The 26295-nt window shown below is 39.4% G+C and overlaps 2 protein-coding genes across 2 annotated transcripts in view; both read left to right on the plus strand.

The window, feature by feature from the left end:
• LOC106085851 (general odorant-binding protein 70) lies at window positions 1-25210 on the plus strand. The gene is made up of 5 exons (XM_059368624.1): window positions 1-117; window positions 224-317; window positions 4663-4780; window positions 4829-4994; window positions 24920-25210. The coding sequence occupies exons 1-5, from the start codon at window positions 1-3 to the stop codon at window positions 25208-25210; spliced, it is 786 nt and encodes a 261-aa protein (XP_059224607.1).
• The window catches only part of LOC106092094 (protein SPT2 homolog), a 312016-nt gene that overhangs the window by 67636 nt on the left and 218085 nt on the right, over window positions 1-26295 (plus strand). The window lies entirely within an intron of this gene.

Raw genomic sequence — 26295 nt, forward strand, 5'->3', positions numbered from 1 at the left:
ATGATGGCATTAGTGTGTCTGGTTAATTTGGTGACTGTCTGTGTGTTATTTGTGAATATTATTAAGGAAACACAAGGATACGATGGCTTACATCAATACTATGAACTCAGCACTAAGGTAGGATAAAAAAATGTTTGTGTCTTAAGTCTTTTGTTTCTCCTTAAAGGGGAACATTTTTAAATTATTAATAATAAAAATGGTAAATATGCTTTGGGTTTTACAGAAAACACGCTGCTTGAATCCTCCCCGAACGGCAAGAAAAGTTGAGACATACATAAAGGAGTGCCAGGATGAAGTTAGAAATAAATTGGTGCAAGGTATGTATATAAGACTATGCCACACTAGAAAGTATTTTTTTTTTGAAATAAAAAAACGCATGGCCTTTGTTTTTATATCCACCACCGAAGGATGGGGGTATATTTATTTTGTCATTCCGTTTGCAATACATCGAAATATCCATTTCCGACCCTATAAAGTATATATATTTTTGATCCTCATAAAAATCTAAGATGATCTAGCCATGTCCGTCCGTCTGTCTGTTGAAATCACGCTACAGTCTTTAAAAATAGAGCTACCGAGCTGAAATTTTGCACAGGTTCTTTTTTTTGTCCATAAGCTGGTTAAGTTTGAAAACGGGCTATATCGGACTATATCTTGATATAGCCCCCATATAGACCGATACGCCGATTTAGGCTCTTGGCCCATAAAAGCCACATTTATTATCCGATTTTGCTGAGACACTGAGTTGTGTTAGGCCCTTCGACATCCTTTTTATACCCACCACCGAAGGATGGGGGTATATTCATTTTGTCATTCCGTTTGCAACACATCGAAATATCCAAAAATCTAAGACGATCTAGACATATCCGTCCGTCTGTCTGTTGAAATCACCCTACAGTCTTCAAAAATAAAGATATTGAGCTGAAACTTTGCACAGATCCTTTTTTTTGTCCATAAGCAGGTTAAGTTCGAAGATCGGCTAAATCGGACTATATCTTGATATAGCCCCCATATAGACCGATCCTCCGATTAAGGGTCTTAGGTCCATAAAAGCCACATTTATTTTCCCATTTTGCTGAAATTTGGGACAGTAAGTTGTGTTAGGCCCTCCGACAGTCTTCGTCAATTTGGCCCAGATCGGTCCAGATTTGGATACAGCTGCCATATAGACCGATCCTCCGGTTTAGTGTCTTAGGCCCATAAAAGCCACATTTATTGTCTGATTTCGCCGAAATTTGAGACAGTGAGTTGTGTTAGGCCCTTCAATATTCTCCTTCAATTTGGGACAGATCGATCCAGATTTGGATATAGGTGCCATATGAACCAATCTCTCAATGAAAGGTTTTGGGCCCATAAAAGGCGCATTTATTGCCTGATTTCGCCAAAATTTGGGACAGTGAGTTTTGTTAGGCCCTTTAATATTCTCCTTCAATTTGGCTCAGATCGGTCCAGATTTGGATATAGGTGCCGTATGAACCGATCTCTCAATAAAAGGTTTTGGGCCCATAAAAGGCGCATTTATTGTCTGATTTCGCCGAAATTTAGGACAGAGAGTTGTGTTAGGCCCTTTAATATTCTCCTTCAATTTGACTCAGATCGGTCCAGATTTGGATATAGGTATAGGCCATATGAACCGATCTCTCAATAAAAGGTTTTGGGCCCATAAAAGGCGCATTTATTGTCTGATTTCGCCGAAATTTGGGACAGTGAGCTGCGTTAGGCTCTTCGACATCTTTCTGCAATTTGGCACAGAAAGGTCCATATTTGGATATAGCTGCCATATAGACAGATATCTCGACTTAAGGTCTTAGGCCCTTAAAAGGCGCATTTATTGTCCGATTTTGCCAAAATTTGGGACAGTGAGTTGTATTAGGTTCTTAAATATTCTTCTTCAATTTGGCTTAGATCGGTCCAGATTTGGATATAGCTGCCATATAGACCTTAAAACCAAATATAGACCGATGTGGACCATATAGGACAAGGATGTCGATAGGCCTAACATAAGTCACTGTGTCAAATTTCAGCGAAATCGGATTATAAATGCCCCTTTTATGGGACGAATACTTTTAATCGAAATATCGGTCTATATGGTAGCTATTTCCAAATCTGAACCGATCTGAGCCAAATTGAAGAGGGTTATCAAAGGGCCTGACACAACTCACTGTCCCAAATTTCGGCGAAATCGGACAAATAAATGGGCCTTTCATGGGCCCAAAACCTTAAATCGAGAGATTTATGGGCCCATTTATTTGTCCGATTTCGCCGAAATTTGGGACAGTGAGTTGTTTTAGGCCCTTTGATATCCCTCTTCAATTTGGCCCAGATCGGTTCAGATTTGGATATAGCTGCCATATAGACCGATATCTCGATTTAAAGTCTTCGTCCCATAAAAGTCGCATTTATTATCCGATTTCGCTGAAATTTGACACAGTGACTTACGTGAGGCTTTTCGACATCCTTGTCCTATATGGTCCAGATGGAGATAGCAGTCAGGTTCGGTACTGCCGAGATAGATATCGCCGGTTGGTAGGTGTGTCCCAATTAATGGCTAAGCATACAAACCCGACTAAGTGGGTTACTATCTGGCCATAATCGTCTGGTTCTAGGGGACTTGAATGCGCATCACATTTCATGGCATTCTCCTCTAGGTAACGACCAGCGGGACATAGCAGATTGAAGGCTCCACGTTGGCAGAGAAGATTGAAGGCTGGAAGTTTTGCAGTTTGTAGTTTGTACCCCACTAATCCCAGAATCAGCGAGCTGAATCTGGAAATAAACAGGGTTGTCAACAAACATAAGCGGAACTATTGCCATCTGGAAGATAATGTTACACGGATGGATCAAAGCTAGAGAACAGAGTGGGCATGGGGGTCTACATTGAGAACCCAAGGACTGGGATCTGTTTTAGACTGCCTGAACAATATACGGTTCTGCACGCGGTGGTGTGGTGCTAACGCGAGGACGTCTTGTGTGAACATCTTTACGGACAGTAAACTGGCCATTAACAACCAGGTCACGAACAGTCACAATCCTATGGCACCCGGTTGTACGTACTGGATTGACCCGATGAAGTTCCTCATCGGCAAGGGCTGCCGCCTCAGTGTATACCACACTGCTACAACAACACAGAGAACAGTCTGGGAGTTTAAGAAGGAGATTTACACCTTCTCTGAGGATGGCCGATCAGCATCGTTTGGGTGCCGGGCCATAACGGAGTGAGGGGGAATGAAAAAGCAGGCGATTTGGCGATGAAGGCCAGAGCTTAGTTAACCCCAAGCCTTTCGGGTCGACGCAGTTCGAGTTAAGGGCTTGGGCGACGAATGCGCATGGAACAGCGAAATGGTCGGTAGGACGACGAAAATCCTATGGGAGGATCCGGATTGTGAGAAGATTATTACTGAAAGAAAACAAGCAGGAGGTCAGTAAAGCTTTTGGTATCATAACAGGACTATGAGATCACTTATGCAAAATGGGTGCGGCAAGTGATAGCATGTGTAGGGCATGTGTGGCTTTTGCACGGCTTTCGAGGCTTAAAGACACCGATAATTAGGGGAGTGGTATGGAAAACAATTAAGGATTTTGGAAACAGCATGGAATTCCTAACAAAAATCTTCATTTTCGAGGCTACTTTTTAGTTTTTAGAGCGCACAACAACCCGATTACTGGCTTAGGTTTACGTCCATAGTGGCATGGGGCGGATTAATATCTGCACCCTCAACCTAACCTAACCTATGCAAAATCGGTGCGACAAGTGCTAGCAGGGCATACGAGGAAGATGATGAGAAGTTGGAGCATTTCCTATGACATTTTCCGCCTTTCGCGGCTTACTACACAATACCAGACATAAACCATCTAAGGGGAGTGGTATGGAAAACAATTAGGGATTTTGTAAGCAGCACGGAATTCCAGACCTAAATTTTCTTTTTAGAGGTTATTGTTCAGTATTTAGAGCGCACAACAAGCCGATTACTGGATTAGGCAATCCCATGGTAGCCGGTTGTATGTACCGGAATGAGCCGATGGAGTCCTTCATCGGCAAATGCTGTCGCTTCAAAGTACAACACTCTGCTACAACAACAATAACTGTATTAGGTCTTTTCAACCTAACTTAAGTGGTGTCGTTATGCGGCACGCCGTTCAGATTCGGCTAAAAAAGGAGGCCCCTTACAATTGAGTTTAAATTTTAAAAGGACTGCACTCATTGATATGCGAGAAGTATTCCCCGTTCCATAATAGAATGTTCATGGTAAATTTAGTATAAATTGTCGCATACAAGTATACTTAGTATACCAGTTTCATACTAGGACCTTAAATTTTCAACTGGATCCTTCAAAAGTACCCCATCCATCTTTGGACGTCGTGTCGGCATGGATTTTCGTATTTTGCTTTTTGGAATCAAAAGAAAAACAAAATTGGAGGGTGTGCGTTTAAAAAAAAAATACTTTTAGTTTTTTGGGACCCTCTAGTGTTTCTGAGTTAAACAGCTTAGAGATAAGGTTTTGTTTATAAAAATTTTTTTTTTCAAAAAATTTGATTTTTTAAAATTTTTCATAATTTTAGTTCTTCTTTGAAAACACATTTTCTATAAAAACTTCATTTCATAAAACCAAAAAATCAAGATTCTGCTATATTTTAAGCCAATACATGAGATTTATTTTCCAGAGGCATATTCCATACTTAAACATGAGGTCTATAATGTACAGCCACCCGTTGATCCTCATGATGACAAGGTGGAATTAATAGACACCATTCACGCTATATCAACTTTAGATCATGGTGAATCATCTTTAGATGATGGGGATTATGATGATCACAACTTGGATGAGACCAATCATAATCATTATGAGTATATAACACTGGAAGAGGGAGAGGATGTGGATACACCGCGCAAGCGTATGGCCCGTCTGGTCAAACGTATCGCTCGTGTCGATGATATTTCCAATGGTATATATCATCCAACTTTAGTGCCTTTTGAGGATAAAAGGATTGCGGGCGTAAGTATAAGAAACTTCCTTTACCTTAATTAGTAAAGAAATGCAAATGCAAATATATGCAAACTTCCAAAATATTACAAAAAAAAAAACTCTTTTCTAGAAAAAATTTTGAATTTGGAGAATTCCAATCTAGCCATGTCCGTTCGTCTGTCTGTTGAAATCACACTACAGTCTTTACAAATAGAGATATTGTGCTGAAACTTTGCACAGATTCGTGTTTTGTTAAGTTCGAAGATGGACTATATCGGACTATATCTTGATATAGCCCCCATATAGACCGATCCGCCGATTTAGGGTCTTAGGCCCATAAAAGCCACATTTATTATCCGATTTTGCTGAAATTTGTTAGGCCCTTCGACATCCTTTTTCAATTTGGCTCAGATCGATTCAGATTTGGATATAGCTGCCATATATTCCGATCCACCGATTTAGGGTCTTAGGCCCATAAAAGCCACATTTATTATCAGATTTTGCTGAGATTTGGGACAGTGAGTTAAGTTAAGCCCCTTGACATACTTTTGCAATCTGACCCAGATCGGTCCGATTTGGATATAGCTGCCATATAGACCGATCTCTCGATGTAAGGTCTTGGGCCCATAAAAGGCGCATTTATAGTCCGATTTGGCCAATATTTGTGACAAAGAGTTGTGTTAGGCCCTTCGACATCCGTGTTCAATTTGTCCCTGATCTGTCCAGATTTGGATATAGCTGCCATATAGACCGATTTCTCGATGTAAGGCTTTGGGCTCATAAAAGGCGCATTTATTGCCCAATGTCGTCGAAATTTGGGACAGTGAATTAAGTTAAGCCCCCCGACATACTTCTGCAATATGGCACAGATAGGTCGAGATTTGGATATAGTTGCCATATAGACCGATCTCTCGATGTAAGGTCTTGGGCCCATAAAAGGCCATTTATTGTCCGATTTGGCCAATATTTGTGACAGAGAGTTGTGTTAGGCCCTTCGACATCCGTGTTCAATTTGTCCCTGATCGGTCCAGATTTGGATATAGCTGCCATATAGACCGATATCTCGATGTAAGGCTTTGGGCCCACAAAAGTCGCATTTATTGCCCGATGTTGGCGAAATTTGGGACAGTGAGTTAAGTTAAGCCCCCCGACATACTTCTGCAATATGACACAGATAGGTCGAGATTTGGATAAAGCTGCCATATAGACCGATCTCTCGATTTAGGGTCTTAGGCCCATAAAAGCCACATTTATTATCCGATTTTGCTGAAATTTGGGACAGTGTGTTGTGTTAGGCCCTTCGACATCCTTCGTCAATTTGGCCCATATCCGTCGAGATTTGAATATAGCTGCCATATACACCGATCTCCCGATTTAGGATCTTAGGCCCATAAAAGCCACATTTATTATCCGATTTTGCTGAAATTTGGGACAGTGTGTTGTCTTAGGCTCTTCCACATCCTTCTTCAATTTGACCCTGATCGGTAAAGATTTGGATATAGCTGCCATATAGACCGATCTCTCGGTTTTAGGTTTTGGGGCCATAAAAGGCGCATTTATTGTCCGATTTCGACGAAATTTGGGACTGTGAGTTGTGTTACGCCCTTCGACTTTGTTCTTCAATTTGGCTCAGATCGGTTCAGATTTGGATATAGCTGCCATATAGACCAATCTCTTGATTTAAGGTTTTGGGGACATAAAAGGCGCATTGTTAATCTAATTTCGTCGAAATTTGGTACAGTGAGTTGTGTTAGGCTTTTCGACATTTTTCATCAACTTGGCCCAATTCGGTCCAGATTTGGATATAAAGGGTGATTTTTTTGAGGTTAGGATTTTCATGCATTAGTATTTGACAGATCACGTGGGATTTCAGACATGGTGTCAAAGAGAAAGATGCTCAGTATGCTTTGACATTTCATCATGAATAGACTTACTAACGAGCAACGCTTGCAAATCATTGAATTTTATTACCAAAATCAGTGTTCGGTTCGAAATTTTGACAAATTTTGTTCAGCGATGAGGCTCATTTCTGGTTGAATGGCTACGTAAATAAGCAAAATTGCCGCATTTGGAGTGAAGAGCAACCAGAAGCCGTTCAAGACCTGCCCATGCATCCCGAAAAATGCACTGTTTGGTGTGGTTTGTACGCTGGTGGAATCATTGGACCGTATTTTTTCAAAGATGCTGTTGGACGCAACGTTACGGTGAATGAACACATTTCGAACCGAACACTGATTTTGGTAATAAAATTCAATGATTTGCAAGCGTTGCTCGTTAGTAAGTCTATTCATGATGAAATGTCAAAGCATACTGAGCATCTTTCTCTTTGACACCATGTCTGAAATCCCACGTGATCTGTCAAATACTAATGCATGAAAATCCTAACCTCAAAAAAATCACCCTTTAGCTTCCATATAGACCGATATCTCGATTCAAAGTCTTGGCCCCATAAAAGGAGCATTTATAATCCGATTTCACTAAAATTTGAGACAGTGACTTACGTTAGGTTTTCGTATATGGTTTAGATCGGTGTATTTTTAGATATAGCTACTAAAAGGACCAACATATTGTTATATACAATTGAACAATGACTTGTACTTATTAGTATTTAGTCCAAATCGGAACATATTTCGATATAGCTGCTTTGGGGCATAAGGTATGCATTTTTCACCGGATTTTGACGAAAGCCGAAATTAACGCCTTTTTACTTGTTTTACTAGTTTTTTTTTTTTTTTGGTTCTATCCCATTATGTGACATTAGAAAAGGTTTTTAGACCCATATTACCATTTTTCGCCTTAGTTCTTTTAGACATGGGGTGCTCTCCAGGTGACCGAAGCCTTTTGGCTGATTGCGGTGCCGTTTCCGAACCTAGATGTGTAGCCTTTGGGGTAGCCAGTGCAGCAAATCTCCGTGCCCAATTAGGGGAGCCTCTCTCCTTATCATTCGCACCAAGCCTCTCAATAAACCTCAGAGCGATGCGCCTTTTATTATTCCATCCTCTAAAATAGAGTATTGGTTTGCCAGAGAAGGCTGATGGCATGCGAAGATGAAATAGATTCAGCCTTGTCCTTAAGTCTCGTACCGGGTGTCTTCGTTAAAAGCTTCTGCTGACTAGTAGTCTGTCGACAAGGGAGATCGGCGCAGCCGCTCTACCAGTTGAGATCTCTACAAATGTCTAGAACATTTTTTACCACTCAGATCAACAGGTAAGAAGTTGTGTACTTATTTCCAATTTTGGCCCACTGAGCGTCGAAACATGGGCACAAATAAGGCTGATGATGTAAAATTTGGCCTTTATGCAAATTTTGGCTTCATCAACCTAACCTTGCATTATCTCCTCGAAATATTCGTCTAAGACCCCATAAAGCATATATATTTTTGATCGTCATGACATTTTAAGTCGAACTAGCCATGTCTTTCCGTCTGTCCGTCCGTCCGTCCGCCTGTCTGTCGAAAGCACACTAACTTTCGAAGGAGTAAAGCTAGCCGCTTGAAATTTTGCACAAATACTTCCATACAATACAATCCCAACCGACATACACTATTGTCGGTTGGGATTGTAAATGGGCAATATCGGTCCGCGTTTTGATATAGCTGCCATATTAACCGATCTGGGATCTAGACTTCTTGAGCCGCTAGAGGGCACATTTCTTATTCGATTTGGATGAAAATTTGCATGCAGTGTTTTGGTGCCACTTCCAACAACTGTGCTGAGTATGGTTGACATCGGTCCATAACCTGATATAGCTGCCATATAAACCTATCTGGGGTCTTGACTTCTTGAGCGTCTAGAGTGCACAATTCCTATCCGATTTGGCTGAAATTTTGCACGAAATGTTTTGTTGTGACTTCCAACAACTGTGTTAAGAATGGTTCAAATCGGTGCATAACCTGATATAGCTGCCATATAAACCGATCTGGGGTCTTGACTTCGCAATTATTATCCGATTTAGCTGAAATATTGCATGAGGTGTTTTGTTATGACTTTCAACAACTGTGCTAAGAATAGTTCAAATCGGTCCATAACCTGATATAGCTGCCATATAAACCGATATGACATCTTGATTTCTTGAGCTTCTAAAGGGCGCAAGTATTATCCGATTTGGCTGAAATTTTGTACAACGACTTCTCTCATGACCTTTAACACACATGTCGAATATCGCATGAATCGGTTTATTGCATAAAACAGCTTCCCTATAAACCGATCTCCCTATTTTACTTCTTCAGCCCCTAAAGTGTTCAATTATGGTCCAAAATGAATCATAACTTGATATTGTTCCAATAACAGCAATTCTTTTCTTTAATCCTTTGTTTACCTAGGAAGAGATACCGTGGCAAGAGCTTGACAAATGCGATCCATGGTGGAGGGTATATAAGATTCGGCCCGGCCGAACTTAAAGGGTCTGAAGCCCATAAAAACTTTATTTATTACCCGATTTCGCTGAAATTTTAAATAATGGGGTATTTTAAGCCTCCCGACATCTGACCCAAATATGGTTCAGATCGGATTATATTTAGATATAGCTGCCATATAGACCGATCTCCCGATAAGGGGTCTGAAGCCCATAACAGATTTATTTTTTATCCGATTTCGCTGAAATTTGGAATAGTGCGCAGTTTTAAGCCTCTCTACATCCGACAAAAATATGGTACAGATCGGACTATATTTAGATATAGCTGCTATATAGACCGATCTTCAGATAAAGGGTCTGAAGCCTATAAAAGCTTTACTTATCACCCGATTTCGTTGAAATTTTAAATAATGGGTTATTTTAAGCCTTGCGACATTTGATCCAAATATGGTTCAGATCGGATTACATTTAGATATAGCTGCCATATAGACCGATCTCCCGATAAAGGGTCTGAAGCCCATAACAGATTTATTTTTTATCCGATTTCGCTGAAATTTGGAATAGTGCGCAATTTTAAGCCTCTCTACATCCGACAAAAATATGGTACAGATCGGACTATATTTAGATATAGCTGCCATATAGACCGATCTCCCGATAAAGGGGCTGAAGCCCATAAAAGCTTTATTTTTTTATCCGATTTCGCTGAAATTTTAAATAATGGGTTATTTTAAGCCTCTCGACATCTGACCTAAATATGATTCAGATCGGATTATATTTAGATATAGCTGTCATATAGACCGATCTCCCGGTCTGAAGCCCATAAAAGCTTTACTTTTTATCCAATTTCGCTGAAATTTGGAATAGTGCGCAGTTTTAAGCCTCTCTACATCCGACAAAAATATGGTATAGATCGGTTCATATTTAGATATAGCTGCCGTATAGACCGGTCTCCCGATAAAGGGGCTGAAGCTCATACAACTTTTACTTATTACCCGATTTCGCTGAAATTTTAAATAATGGGTTATTTTAAGCCTCCCGACATCTGACCCAAATATCATTCAGATCGGATTATATTTAGATATAGCTGCCATAAAGACCGATCTCCCGATAAGGGGTCTGAAGGCCATAAAAGCGTTATTTTTTGTCCGATTTCGCTGAAATTTGGAATAGTGCGCAGTTTTAAGCTTCTCTACATATGCTATCCAATTTTCACCAGATTGTGGCGAAAGGGGGTTTACATAAAAAATTATTTTGTTTTTGCAACAAAAGTCAGCAACATTTTGCATGGAAATTCACTCAGTTTTCCATTTATTTCCCAAAAACAAAATCTATTACCACCTGAACCAAATCATAAACCTTTTGAAACTGAAAATTGCCGGTATGCGATTTAAAATATTCCGGAATTCAGCAATACAAGATTGCTGTTGCTGTTATAAAATATTGTCGCCCATTAGACAAATTTTGTATCTGTGAAGTTGTGAAGTTCAAAACTATAACGTGACCCTTTGATTAATTGTTGATTTCAAACAGTCCATAGCTTTGCTTGAATCGTATTTTTTTTTTTTAATTTTTTGTGTTTTAAATAAACCGAAGATTTCATTAAGTGCCAAACTTAATGAAACGGGTTTGCTATTTGACCTGTTGTGGTGATTTCTGTTGTGAATGTTGATCAGCCAGTCAGCCGGACAGCCCATGATGTATGCATCTCCGATCTCCCATTTGATTTTTATTCGACGAAATCTTGGCTGGCATGCTTTTGCTATTTCCTCTTTGGCTTGAAATCTTCTTTTGCTGCAAATTGTTGTTGCTATTCTTTCTAAACACTACCATGGCTTAGTAGTATGATTAACATATTTTATGGAAATGCGATAGAGCGTTAAAGGCATTGAAAAGCAATTTAAATTATTTATATCGGTAGCATAGTACATACCTAGGTATGAATGTAGGGGCCCCACAAATGGCAAATGTGGATAGAAATGTTTTTGTTTCGTTTTTTTGATTTTTGCCAAACACCACTAAATTGGCTGACATGGTGGTTTTTGGACACCAAAAAAAAAAAAAAAAAACCAAAAAGTGTTATGAATAACGTGCCGCCAAGACAATTGGCAATTAATGAATTGGATTATCACAAAAATGAGCCAAAACTTGGGTGATTTGTTTTGTTTCGTTTTGTGTGTTCGAAAGCATTTTTTGACACATGAACTCTAAACAAACTAAAGGCAGAAGAATCAAATCGAAATGATATTTTAATTAAATATCGAGTTATTATGTGTCATAAGCCATCGTCTTTTATTATATTTATGGCAGTCATTAAACTCAACAGGATGATCTATGGCAATGGATATGAAAGGGTTGTAAATCTTATTGAATCATAATCGGCCATTAAGAATCATAGACAATGGGGTGGTGTGACAACATGTCGATGTCTAATTTATTGGCTTAGAAGAAAATTCAATTCGTATGCTAAAGCCCTATGACATGCAGATAATCAAAAACGCTTTACCCTAACACCTATCAGGTGAGGTTATTAAAACATTGACCTTGAAAAGAAATGAAAAGTCACAGTCACACAATTTGCAGATCGTGCCATCCTCGGAGAAGGCCTTAAAACCCTTTCTACACCTCATGCCTTTTTGTGACCTTACCGTCCTGGTTGCTATTGGTCTGATAGTCAGATTGTAAATGCAAATTTGCCCACGAAAATTTCTTTAACGAACTAGGGATACTTCTCTCATCTCAATGCCTTAAAGAGTGCGGTCCTACTCAAGTTTTAGCTCAATGATATGGGGCTTCCTCTTTTATGCTGATTCCGAATGCAAATTGCAAATTTTGCCCATGAACATTCCACTAAGGAATAGGGGCAAACTTCTCACATACCAAAAAGTGCAGTCCGATTCAAGTTTAAGCTCAATGACAAGGGGCCTCCTTTTTATAGCCGACTCCGAACGGCGCGCTGCAGTGCGACACCTCTTTGGAGAGCAGTTTTACATGGCATAGTACCTCACAAATGTCGCCAGCATTAGGAGGGGAAAACCACCGCTGAAAATTTTTTCTGATGGTTTCGTCAGGATTCGAACCCAGGCGTTTAGCGTCATAGGCGGACATGCTAACCTCTGCGCTGCGGTGGCCTCTGATTCCGAATGGCGTGCCGTTTAACTACACGACTTTTTGGCAAGTTTTAATATGGCTGCATATCTTACAAATGTAGCCAGCATAACCACCGCCGCTGAAAATTCTGATGTTGTCAACGGGATTTGAGCACAGGCGGGATAGAATCGTAAAAATAAAAAATAAAAACAAGTATAAAGGCGTTAAGTTCGGCCGGGCCGAACTTTGGATACCCACTACCTCGGGTGTATATGTAAACCACCTTTCATCAAAATCCGGTGAAAATTGCATTCCTTATGTCCCATAGCAGTTATATCGAAATATGTTCCGATTTGGACCAAATACTAATGAGAACGAGTCATTGTTCAATTGTATTTAACAATATGTTGGTCTTTTTAGTAGCTATATCTGAAAATAAACCGGACCATAATTAAATTAAATATTGGAGGCCATAGGAGAAGTGTGTAAAATTTCAGCCAAATCAAGTAAGAATTGTAACCTTTAGGGGCTGAAGACGAGATCGGGTTATATGGGAGCTGTATTAGGCTATAAACCGATTCAGACCATAAACGACAGGTATGTTGAAGGTCATGGGAGAAGCAGTTGTACAAAATTTCAGCCAAATCGGCTAATAATTGCGACATTTAGAGGCTCAAGAAGTCAAGTCCCCAGATCGATTTATATGGCAGCTATATCAGGTTTTGGACCGATTTGAATCATTCTTAACACAGTTGTTGAAAGTCATAACAAAACATCTCATGCAAAATTTCAGCTAAATCGGATAATAATTGCGTCCTCTAGTGGCTCAAGAAGTCAAGACCCCAGATCGGTTTATATGGCAGCTATATCAGGTTATGGACCGATTTGAACCATACTTACCACATTTGTTGAAAGTCACAACAAAACACTTCACGCAAAATTTCAGCTAAATCGAATAATAATTGCGCCCTCTAGTGGCTCAAGAAGTCAAGACCCCAGATCGGTTTATATGGCAGCTATTTCAGGTTATGGACCGTTCATCCAAATCGGATAGGTTTTGCTCCCTGTAGAGGGTCAAGAAATCAAGCCCCAGATTGGTTTATATGGCAGCCTCCAAAAAACCCATGGTACGACCAAGAGTGTCGAGATGCTATTGAAGCCAAGAATGCATCATATAGAGCAACCCTGCAATCAGTAGCAACGCGCCAGATGAAGGAGAAGTATCGGGAGAAAAGGAGAGAGGAGAAATGTTTATTCCGCAGAAAGAAAAAGGAAATGGAAAGACGTGAGTGCGAGCGTATTGAGATGTACAGGAGTCAGAATGAAGTCCGGAAATTCTACCAAAGAATTAAACACCAAACCAATGGCTTTGGTGCAGGCACATCCTCCTGCAGAGACAAAGAAGTAAATCTGGTAACTGACACAGACAACATGCTGAGGATATGGAAAGAATATTTTACCCAACTGCTAGTGTCCGATGTTGGCGGCGAAGAGGATACCGCAGAACCAATTCCAGATGATGGTATAGAATGTTTACCTACTAGTCAGAATGAGGTCCAAGTAGCAGTAACCCGACTAAAGAACAACAGGAGCCGACGGGTTACCCGGTGAACTATTTAAGACCGGAGGCGACACGCTGATAAGGCGTATGCATCAGCTTATCTGCGCAATCTGGCTAGAAGAACGCATACCCGATGATTGGAACCTCAGCATACTATGTCCCGTACACAAGAAAGGAGATAAGACGGAATGTGCCAACTACAGAGGAATAAGTCTCCTCCCCATCGCATACAAGATACTCTCGAGCGTACTGTGTGAAAGATTAAAACCTAAAGTCAATGAGATAATTGGGCCCTATCAATGCGGCTTTAGACCTGGTAAATCCACCCTAGACCAGATATTCACACTGAGCCAAATCCTGGAAAAGACCTGAGAAGGACAAATCAACAACTACCACCTCTTTGTTGACTACAAAGCCGCCTTCGATACTCCTTTACGTTCAAAGGTATTTCAAGCCATACCTGAGTTTGGTATCCCTGCAAAATTAATAAGACTCTGCAGGATGACACTTGCTGATACGCGTTCCTCTGTAAGAATAGGAAAGAATCTCTCCGAACCATTTAATACCAAACGAGGTTTCAGACAAGGAGATAGCCTCTCGTGTGATCTCTTTAATATCCTGCTGGAGAAGATTATACGAGATGCAGAAGTGAATAGATATGGCACACTAATCACAAGACAGCACATGCTACTTGCCTATGCCGACGATATTCATATCATAGGGCGGTCACCGGAAGTAGTAACTGCAGCCTTTGAAAGAATCGAAAGAGAGTCAGTGAAAATGGGTCTGGCTGTAAATGGAGATAAGACGAAATGGAAGGTCTCCACTCCCAAAAAGCCTTGTACAACCGAGCAGATAAAGAACATGGAGAAAGTTGGGAACCACAACTTTGAGATAGTCAGCAACTTTATTTACCTCGACACCGCCGCAACCGAAACGAATGACACCAGTTTTGAAATAAAGCGAAGAATAATACTGCCAAACAGATGCTACTTTGGACTAAGTAAGCAGTTTAGAAACAAGGCCACCTCTCGACAGACGAAGACTGCACTTTACAAGACACTGATACTACCCGTGGTGTTATATGGCTTGGAGTATTTGAGAGAAAGATTCTTCGTAAAATATATGGACCAGTTTGCGTTAACGGAGAATATAGGCGACGTATGAACCACGAGCTGTATGAGCTGTATGACGACTATAGCATAGTTACACGCATCAAAATACAACGGCTGCGTTGGCTAGGTCATGTTGTCAGAATGGATGAAGAAGCTCCAGCAAAGAAGTCTTTTGGAGGCAAACACGGTGATACACGCAAACCGGGAAGACCAAAAGCCCGATGGAAAGATCGAGTGGTGGGAGACACCTCGAAACTTGGTGTCAGAGATTTTAGAATGAGCGCAGAAGATCGAGGCGCTTGGAACGCTATTCTACGTTCGGCTAGTGGAAGAAATATTCTGTCATAGCCAATTAAAGAAGAATGAAGATAACAGATTATGGACCGATTTGAACCATACTCATCACAGCTATTGAAAGTCATAACAAAATACCTCATGCGAAATTTCAGCGTAATCGGATAACAATTGCGCCCTCTAGTGGCTCAAGAAGTCAAGACCCCAGATCGATTTATATGGATGCTATATCAGGTTATGGACCGATTTTTACAATACTTGGCACAGATGTTGAAAGTCATAACAAAACACGTCATGGTAAATTTCAGCTTAATCGGATCAGAATTGCGTCTTCTGGTGGCTGGAGTAGTCAAGATCCAAGATCGGTTTATATGGCAGCTATATCAAAACATGGACCGATTTGGCCCATTTACAATCCCAACTGACCTACGCTGAAAAGAAATATTTGTGCAAGCGGCTAGCTTTACTCCCTCGAAAGTTAGCGTGCTTTTGACAGACAGACGGACGGACATGGCTAGATCGACTTAAAATGACATGACGATCACGAATATATATATACTAGCTGACCCGGGCCCGCTCCGCTGCGCCTTCTTTTACTTTATATGGAACAAAAGTTTTCATGGAATATTTATTTTCGACAATTCATTTTTTAATTTTTGGTGAAATACCATGCTACGAAAATAGTATATCGCTTGGCTAACAGTTTAACAATATAAGTGCCTTTATCTGAATCCCATATGATCTTTATTGGTCTACGAATTTAAGTTTGGATGTAAGGTGTACTCCCAGATACATGGCCCTGAAAAAATATCAGCATCGTGCTCTTCTCCCAAATACCATTTATTTAAACCCCATATTGCCATTGGATTAAGAGGAGTTTACAGGATGAGGCGTCCCCCAAACACACGGCCCCAAAATAGGTTATCAAATTCGTTTTCTAATCTCATATACCTTTTCTTTGAGCCACATATTGGCATGGCCGAAAAATTTTTTCCCCTTGGGCGTGTTTTGGGAAAGGGGTGATGCTCTAAATACATGGTCCTACATTTGGATATAAAATTCGTATTCTACTCCCAAATACTTTTATTTGAGCTCCATATTGCGATGGTCACTCAAAAATTGCAGTTTGTGGGGTATTTTGGGAAAGAAAATTGGTTCCGAAAATGGGTATCAATTCTTACTCTACCCCCCAATACTTTTCATTTAGGTCCACATTGTCATGGTCGGTAAATATGCCCGATTTAGGGGTGTTTTGGGGATTGGGGTGGTCGCCCAAACACTAAGCCCGGAAAATATATCAGCAACGTGCTCTATTCTCATATATCTATATATCATTTATTTGAACCCCATATTGCCATTGCCCTCAAAATTGGATATCAAATTCGTTTTCTAATCTCATTTGAACTTCTTATTGCAAAAGTCAGCAAATATGTCCGGTTTGGGGTATTGGCCCTAAAAACTATGAATATTTGGTTCCACTCTCTTTAAAACCCAAATTGTCTTGGTGAGCAAATACGTCCTATTTGGGGGTTGTTATGGTGGTGGGACGTCCGCTAGACAGTTGGCCCCTAATGTTGATATCAGGTACGTGGTCTACTTCCACGTACCATTAATTTCAGCCCCATATTTCCATAGTCGGCAAACATGACCGGCTGGAAGTGTTTTGGGGGATGGGTGGCCACTCGGTGAGTTGGCCTTGAAAATATATATCGGATTTGTTCCACTTTAAAACCCTCTTATTTGAGCCTCATATTGCAATAGTCAGAAAATACTTACTACTTGGGTGGTGTTGTGGGGGTGGGCTGGCCCCATAGACACTTTTCCCAAATATTGATATCAGATTCGTGCTTTACTCCCGAAGACATTTCATTTGAGCCCCATATTCCTATGGTCGTAAATTTGTCCCCTTGGGGGGATGTTTTTGCGGAGAGTCGGCCCCCCAAACACTTGGTCCCATTTTTGGATATCAGATTCGTATTCTACATTCAAATACCTTTTATTTAAGCCCCATATTTCCATGGTCAGTAAATAAGTCCTGTTTGGGGGGTGTTTTGGTGAAGGGGTGGACCCCCAGAAACGTGGTCCCACATTTAGATATCAGATTCGTATTCTACTCGCAAATACCTTTTATTTGAGTCCCATATTGCCATGGTCGGTAAATATGTCCGATCTAGGGGTGTTTTGGGGGTTGGGGTGGTCCCCCTAGCACTTGGTCCGACAAATGGACATCAGATACGTTTTCTTATCCTAAATACCTTTTATTTGAGTCCCATATTGTCGTGATTGGTCTAAATATATGTTTGGTAGGTTTTAGGGTGGGGCAGCCCCCCTAGATACCCCATTCGAAATTTGGATACCAAATTTTTATTTTTAGGGTACTATATGAGAGCACACAAAATTTCGCTTAAATCGCACCATCCATCTCCGAGATATGGCATTTCTGAAAATTAGGGTAAGGGGGAGGATCCGCCCCCCCCTTCAGATATCAAAAAATTTAGTACCCTAGTTTCACCTCGAGATCATTATGCACCATCTGTGAAAATTTCAAGAAAATCGGTTCAGCCGTATCTGAGTCTATAAGGAACACACAAACATACAAACAAACAAACAAACAATTGATATTTATATTGTATATAAGATATAGTATGGGGTATTAGACGAATATATCGAGGAGTTACAGACAGAATGACGATATTAGTATACCCCCGTTCTATGGTGGGGGGTATACAAATTTGCCATATGAGAAGGGATAGATATAACTCTTTGAAATTTGAAATGGTTAAAGCTGAGGACGAGAGACCATGTACAAAAATTCAAGGCCCTAGGTGGTCCAGGCGCCTCTTGCATTGGCCCCAATGTTGGTCACCTCGACATTTCGCGAAAGTGCCTGGCTGCCAAAATTTAATTTGTGATCTGATTTCCAAAATTATTTTTTGCTGGATAGTGTTCAAAAATCTCTACAAAATAGTCTGATTATGGTATCTCCACTGGATTCGACTTTTAATTTTTTTATTTTTGACATTTTGGCCGAGATTGGCTTTATATTTAGCGATTTACTAAGGTATTTGTGATTCGATTTTCATTTTGATGCATGATTTGGATTGGTGGTAAAATTTACAGTGGCTTTGCTGCAGTATGCGTCAGTATACGATAATTCAGTTAAAAAACCAAAAAGACCAATTTAAGGGCCCTGTCAATAGGCTCACGGACCATATGAGGACTTGAAATTTAGCACTTGATCTCGATAACACCTCAGCGCTAAGCATTTTAAATTTCGAAAAGTTATGTACATATATCCATTCTCAAATGGCAAATTTTTATACCCACCACCATAGGATGGGGGTATACTAATCTAGTCATTCCCTTTGTAACACTTCGGAATCTTGATCTAAGACTCCATATAAAGTATATAAATTCTTGATCGTCTTGACATCCTGAGTCGATCTGCTCCATGTCCGTCTGTCGAAATCACGATAGCGGTCGAACGCGTAAAGCTAGCCGCTTGAAATTTATGATGTTAAATATCGATGTATTGTAGATCGTTGCGGATTGAAAACAGGCCATATCGGTTCAGATTGGGATATAGCTCTCATATAAACCGATCTCCCGATTTGACTTCTTAAGCCTCTGGAGCCGCAACTTTTGTCCGATTTGACTGAAATAGGTCCATAATCTGATATAGCTCCCATATAAACCGATCTCCCGTTTTGACTTCTAGAACCCCTGGAAGACTCCATTTTCATCCGATTTGGCTGAAATGTTGCAAATAGTGTTATGACTTCCAACAACTGTGCCAAGTACAGTCCAAATCGGTCTATAACCTGATATAACTCCCAAACAAACTGATCTCCCGATTTAAATTCTTGAGGCCCTGGAAGCCGAAATTTTTGTCCGATTTGGCTGAAAGTTTGCACATAGTGTTCTGTTATGACTATCAACAACTGTGCCAAGTACTGTGCAAATCGGTCTATAACCTGATATAGTTCCCATATAAACCGATCTCCCGATTTGACTTCTTGAGCCCTTACAAAATTGACATCTTTAGTTAGAAGTTTTGCTTCTTTGGCTCGAAATCATTATTTGAAGGATTTTTCTAATAAGGCAAACATTTTTAAATATCCAGACTTTTTAGCATATATTTAAATGTTAGTTTCTCCGTAGTTCGAGTCCCATACTTCCCCGGCACTAAGTGCTTTCTTTGATAGTTTCTGGGGATGTGGTGCAGCTCCAGACTGTTTTGGGTAACAGATTCGTTCTCTGTTCCACAATAAATATTACTTGAGATCCATACTGTCGGTCTAAAGGAAACACAATAAGATTTTGCATTCATAGAACTTTTCAATTTATCTTCTTTTTCATAATCGTTCATATAATTTTCCCATCATAATTTGCTCAACGCAATCTTCTACAACGCAATGGCAATAATTCTTTAAGAAAACTTAACGCCGTATTTACAATTAATCACTCGATATCTAATTTAAATCATCTTCGCTAGTTTATCTCTATTAACGTCACATTATGTAGCATAACACGAGCAATTATAATGCTTATCACAAATCTTTAACAAAAATATTCTAATAATAATTATTTAATTGCATTACATGAAATCATAAAAGCGTTAACAGAGGCTTTAACTAATTAACAACTATTAATGAAAAAAAAAACGAAACAAACAAAATAATCCAAAAAGCCAAGAACTTTCAACCTCATCAGAAAATTCTTTTATAACAAAAACTGAAAAACGCAAAAATTTAACTTTTTTTTTAATTTTAAATAAACAATTAATAAAGAATAATTAATTAATATCAATGTCAGGAAAAATGAGTATTTTTCAGATGATGTACATAAAGAGAATACAATAGCATTAAGCATCGACATCACAATCATCATCATTATGTTCGTAGTCATTATTATCATAAAATATTCACTTCCATTATTCTCTATATTGTAGCTTCTTTCAAAAATTCTTAACGATAGCTGCTGATGATCATTAGCATGTTCTAAATATGAGTCGTTTTTTTGCACAGATAAACAATTAAAGTTAGAAAAGAAGACATATTTATTAGTTACACGCAATCTATAGATAAATAACGCAAAGTCAGGGTTTCTTATCTTTTTTTAAATCTTCTTTTTTTTTCTATGCAAGAAATTATATACAATAGTACATAAATATTGGTGAGAAATATAAAAACACTGAAGAACATGAAAGATTCTTCTTTAATTTAAAATATATATAATATTTAATCTTAAATGAAAACAAGTAAAAGGGCGTTAAGTTCGGCCGGAATAAACTTTGGATACCCACTACCTCGGGTATAAATAATGAAACCACCTTTTGTCATACTCCGGTGAAAAATAATATACGACACTGATGTCGAAAAGCCTAACATAAGTCACTGTGTCAAATTTGAGAGAAATCGGATTATAAATGTGCCTTTTATGGGGCCAAGACTTTAAATCGAGAGATCGGTCTTTATGACAGCTATATCCAAATCTGAACCCATCTGGGCTAAATTGAAAAGGGCTGTCAAAGGGCCTAACACAACTCACTAGGGACCTAAAACAACTCACTATGCCAAATTTCGATGAAATCGGACAATAAATGCCGCCTTTTATGGGCCTAAAACCTTAAATCGAGATATCAGTCTATATATCAGCTATATCCAAATCTGGATAGATCTGGACCAAATTGCAGAAAGATGTCGAGGGGCCTAAAACAACTCACTGTGCGAAATTTCGACGAAATCGGACAATAAATGCGTCTTTTATGAGTCCAAAACCTTTAATCGAGAGATTAGTCTATAAGGCAGCTATATCCAAATCTGGCCCGATTCGAGCCAAATTGAAGAAGAATGTCGAAAGGCCTAACAAAACTTACTTTCCCAAATTTTGGCGAAATCGGACAATAAATGCGCTTTTTATAGGCCCAAGACCTTAAATCGAGGGGCCTAACTTTAGTCACTGTCTCAAATTTTGGCGACATCGTGCAATAAATGCGCCTTTTATGGGCCCAAAACCTTAAATCGAGAGATCAGTCTATATGGCAGCTATATGCAAATCTGGACCGATCTGGGTCAAATTGCAAAAAGTTGTTGAAGAGCCTAATGCAACTCACTGTCCCAAATTCCGGCGAAATCGGACAATAAATGTGCCTGTTATGGCCCACCACCTTGAATCGAGAGATCGGTCATATGGCAGGTATATCAAAATGTGAACCGATCTGGGCCAAATTGCAGAAAGATGTCGAGGGGCGTAAAACAACTCACTGTGCCAAATTTCGGCGATCAGTCTATATAGCAGCTATATCCAAATCTGGACCGATCTGAGCCAAATTGAAGAATAATGTCGAAGGGTCTAACAAAACACACTGTCCCAAATTTTGGCGAAATCGGACAATAAATGCGTCTTTTATGAGTTCAAAACCTTAAATCGAAAGATCAGTCTATATGGCAGCTATCTCCAAATCTGGACCGATCTGGGCCAATTGAAGAAAGTTGTTGAAGAGTCTAATGCAACTCACTGTCCCAAATTTCGGTGAAATCGGACAATAAATGCGCCTTTTATGGGCCCAAAACTTTAAATCGGGAGATCAGTCTATATAGCAGCTGTATCCAAATCTGGACCGATCTGGACCAAATTGAGGAGGGATGTCAATGGGCCTAAAACAACTCACTGTTCCAAATTTCAGCGAAATCGGATAATAAATGTGGCGTTTATGGGCCTTAGACCCTAAATCTCCGGATCGGTGTATATGGGGGCTATATCAAGATATAGTCCGATATAGCCCATCTTCGAACTTTACCTGCTTATGAACAAAAAAAGAATCTGTACGAAGTTTCAGCTCAATATCTCTATTTTTAAGGACTGTAGCGTGCAGACAGTCAGACCGTCAGCAGACAGACGGACGGACAAACGGATGGACATGGCTAGATCGTCTTAGATTTTTACGCTGATCAAGAGTATATATACTTGATAGGGTCGGAAATGGATATATCGATGTGTTGCAAATGGAATGACAAAATGAATATACCCCCATCCTTTGGTGGTGGGTATAACAAGTAAAGGCGTGCTAAGATCGGCCGGGCCGAATCATGGATCCTCCTCCATGGATCGTTCTTTGGCCGATATCTCTTTATAGACAAACAGAGGATAATGGATAAGAATTGCTATGCTAATTCATTTAAACCAAATGATGAACCGATTAAGGTCTTACATGGTTTAGCTGTTGGAGACCAAAGTTGAATTCATTGTGCAAAATTTCAGCCAAATTGTGTAAGAATTGCGACCCATAGTGGCTTAAGAAATAAAGTTGGGAGATCAGTTTATATGGGAGCTATATCCGGTTAAAGACCGATTCCGGCTATATTTAACACGTTCATTAAAGGTCATACAAATCGGATAAGAATTGCACCCTCTAGAGGCTCAAGAAGTATAATCGGGAGATAAGTTTATATTGGAGATATATCAGGTTGTGAACCAAGTTTTTAGAAGTTAGGACAAAACCCTTTATGCAAATTTCAGCCAAATCAGATAAGAATTGCGCCCTCTATCGGCTGAAGAAGTTAAGATCCGAGTTCGGTTTATATGGGAGCTATATCAGGTTATGAACCGATTTAGGCCATACTTGTTGCTGTTGGTGATGGTCAAACCAAAACACCCCATGCAAAATTTCAGTCAAATCGGATAATAATTGCGCCCTGTAGCGGCTCAAGAAGTCAAGATTCAAGGTAGGTTTACATGGGAGCTAGGTTGCCCAAAAAGTAATTACGGATTTTTTAAAAGAAAGTAAATGCATTTTTAATAAAACTTCGAATGAACTTTAATCAAATATACTTTTTTTACACTTTTTTTCTAAAGCAAGCTAAAAGTACCAGCTGATAACTGACAAAAGAAAGAAAGCAAATAAAGAGTCACAAGCTGTGAAAAAATTTGTCAACACCAACTATATGAAAAATCCGCAATTACTTTTTGGGCAACCCAATATATCAGGTTATGAACCGATTTGGAACATACTCAGCCCAGTTGCTAATGGTCAAACCAAAACACTTCATGCAAATATTTCAGCCAAATCGGATAATACTTGCGCCCTCTAGTGGCTCAAGAAGTCAAGATCCGAAATAGGTTTATTTGGGAGCTATATCAGGTTATGAACCGATTTGGACCATACTCACTACAACAACAACAACGTTATCCGATTTGACTGAAATTTTGCACTAAGTATTTCACTCTGCCAAGTAGGATCCAAATCGGATCATAACCTGATGTAGCTCCCACATAAACATATCTCTGATCTTGATTTCTTTAGCCGCTAGAGGGCGCAATTATTATCCGGTTTGTCTGAAATTTTGCATGGGGTGTTTTGGTTTTACCATAACCAACTGTTACAAGTATGGTTTACATAGGTTCATAACCTGATATAGCTCCCATATAAACCGGTCTCTCGATAATCCTTGTTCGGTTTTTAGAAGCTTTAATTTTTGCTGGTTTGACAGAAGTTTGGTATGTGGACTTAAATTTATTTTGTATAAATTTTTAGCAGAATCCATGGAGGTGGGTTCCCAAGGTTCGGCGCGGCCGAACTTGGTACGCTTTTACTTGTTATACAATAAAAAAAAACATTAAAAAACTTGTCTGTCAGTGTTATTTGGAAGAAATTAATTAAGATTCAGCATTTTGTTCACACATTCTAAAAAAAGCATACAAACTTAATTTCTGACTCGTCTGCTGCGTTTTGTCTAAAATAAGTTTTTATACCCTCCACCATAGGATGGGGGGTATACTAATTTCGTCATTCTGTTTGTAACTACTCGAAATATTCGTCTGAGACCCCAAAAAGTATATATATTCTTGATCGTCGCGAAATTTTATGTCGATCTAGCCATGTCCGTCCGTCTGTCTGTCGAAAGCACGCTAACTTCCGAAGGAGTAGAGCTAGCCGCTTGAAATTTTGCACAAATACTTCTTATTAGTGTAGGTCGGTTGGTATTTTAAATGGGCCAAATCGGTTCATAATCTGGTATAGCTGCCATATAAACCGATCTCGAGTCTTGACTTCTCGAGCCTCTAGAGGGCGCAATTATCGTCCGATTTAACTAAAATTTTGCACGTAGTGTTTTGGTATTACTTTCAACATATGTGCTAAGTATGGCGTAAATCGATATAGAACCTGATATAGCTGCCAATAAACCGATCTAGGATCTTGACTTCTTGAACCTCTAGGGGGCCCAATTCTCATCCGATTTGGCTGAAATTTTGACAAGGGCTTCTCTCATGACCTTCAACATAAGTGTCTAGTATGGTCTGAATCGATCAATAGCTTGATACAGCTCCCATATAAACCTATCTCCCGATTTTGCTTCTTGAGCCCCTACAAGGCGCAATTCTTATCCGAATGAACTGAAATATTACACAATAGAACTCGACAAATGCGATCAATGGTGGAGGGTATATAAGATTCGGCCCGGCCGAACTTAACACGCTCTTACTTGTTAAATCTTGTTTTGTTAATCTTTTTACCACTTCTTTTGAATTGCTTATCGTTGCAGTGTCTGTTGCATTGTGTCTATGCCAAAAATAATGCCATTGATAAAAAAGGTTGGCCTACCTTGGATGGTTTGGTAGATTTCTATTCGGGTGGTGTCAATGAGCATGGCTTCTTTATGGCCACTCTGAGATCGGTGAATTTGTGCCTGAGGGCGGTGACCAATAAATATCATGTGGATCGTCATAAATTTCCCGAAAAAGGCGAAAGCTGTGATTTGGCCTTTGATGTGTTCGATTGTATATCGGATCTAATAACAGGCTATTGTATGGATCAATATAAGACATGGCCGTGATTAATACATGAAGTTAAGTTGTTTGTTATTGTTATTTATTTTATTGTTTAAAAAAACATGTGTAAATTGTAATTAACAAAGAATACAATGAGTTCAATGAGCTTAAAGTAAAAAAAAAAAAGGTTTACATTATTTTCGTATGGGTAAGTAAGAGGTGCAAGTTTTTTTTTACGTTATTTGTAATTTTTAAGATTTGTTTGTGATTTATAAATGCTTAAGAGTGGCTCCGAGAATTATAAAAAAATTAGATCAAATGTAAGTTAATAAATAAATCTATATATTGAGTTGCCCAAAAAGTAATTGCGGATTTTTCATATAGTCGGCGTTGACAAATTTTTTCACAGCTTGTGACTCTGTAATTGCATTCTTTCTTCTGTCAGTTATCAGCTGCTACTTTTAGCTTGCTTTAGAAAAAAAGTGTAAAACAAGTAAAAGCGTGCTAAGTTCGGCCGGGCCGAATCTTATATATCCTCGACCATGGATCGCATTTGTCGAGTTCTTTTCCCGGCATCTCTTCTTAGGCAAAAAAGGATATAAGAAAAGAGTTGCTCTGCTATTAAAACGATATCAAGATATGGTCCGGTTCGGACCACAATTAAATTATATGTTGGAGACCTGTGTAAAATTTCAGTCAATTCGTATAAGAATTGCGCCCATTGGGGCGCACGAAGTAAATTAGAGAGAACGATTTATATGGGATCTGTATCGGACTATAGACCGATTCAGACCATAATAAACACGTTTGTTGATGGTCATGAGAGGATCCATCGTACAAAATTTCAGGCATATCGGATAATAATTGCGACCTCTAGAAGCTCAAGAAGTCAAATCCCCAGATCTGTTTATATGACAGCTATATCAGGTTATGGACCGATTTCAACCATACTTGGCACAGTTGTTGGGTATCATAACAAAACACGTCGTGCAAAATTCCATTCTAATCGGATAAGAATTGCGCCCTCTAGAGGCTCAAGAAGTCAAGACCCAAGATCGGTTTATATGGCAGCTATATCAGGTTATGAACCAATTTGAACCATACTTTTCACAGTTGTTGGATATCATAACAAAACACGTCGTGCAAAATT

The sequence above is a fragment of the Stomoxys calcitrans genome, chromosome 1 (genome assembly GCF_963082655.1).
Source record: "Stomoxys calcitrans chromosome 1, idStoCalc2.1, whole genome shotgun sequence".
Lineage (NCBI taxonomy): Eukaryota > Metazoa > Arthropoda > Insecta > Diptera > Muscidae > Stomoxys > Stomoxys calcitrans.

Coding starts and splice junctions, on each gene's coding strand:
- LOC106085851 (XM_059368624.1), top strand. CDS start 1: ATGATGGCATTAGTGTGTCTGGTTAATTTGGTGACTGTCTGTGTGTTA. Junction 118..223: donor ACTATGAACTCAGCACTAAG/GTAGGATAAAAA, acceptor TGGGTTTTACAG/AAAACACGCTGCTTGAATCC. Junction 318..4,662: donor TAGAAATAAATTGGTGCAAG/GTATGTATATAA, acceptor TTTATTTTCCAG/AGGCATATTCCATACTTAAA.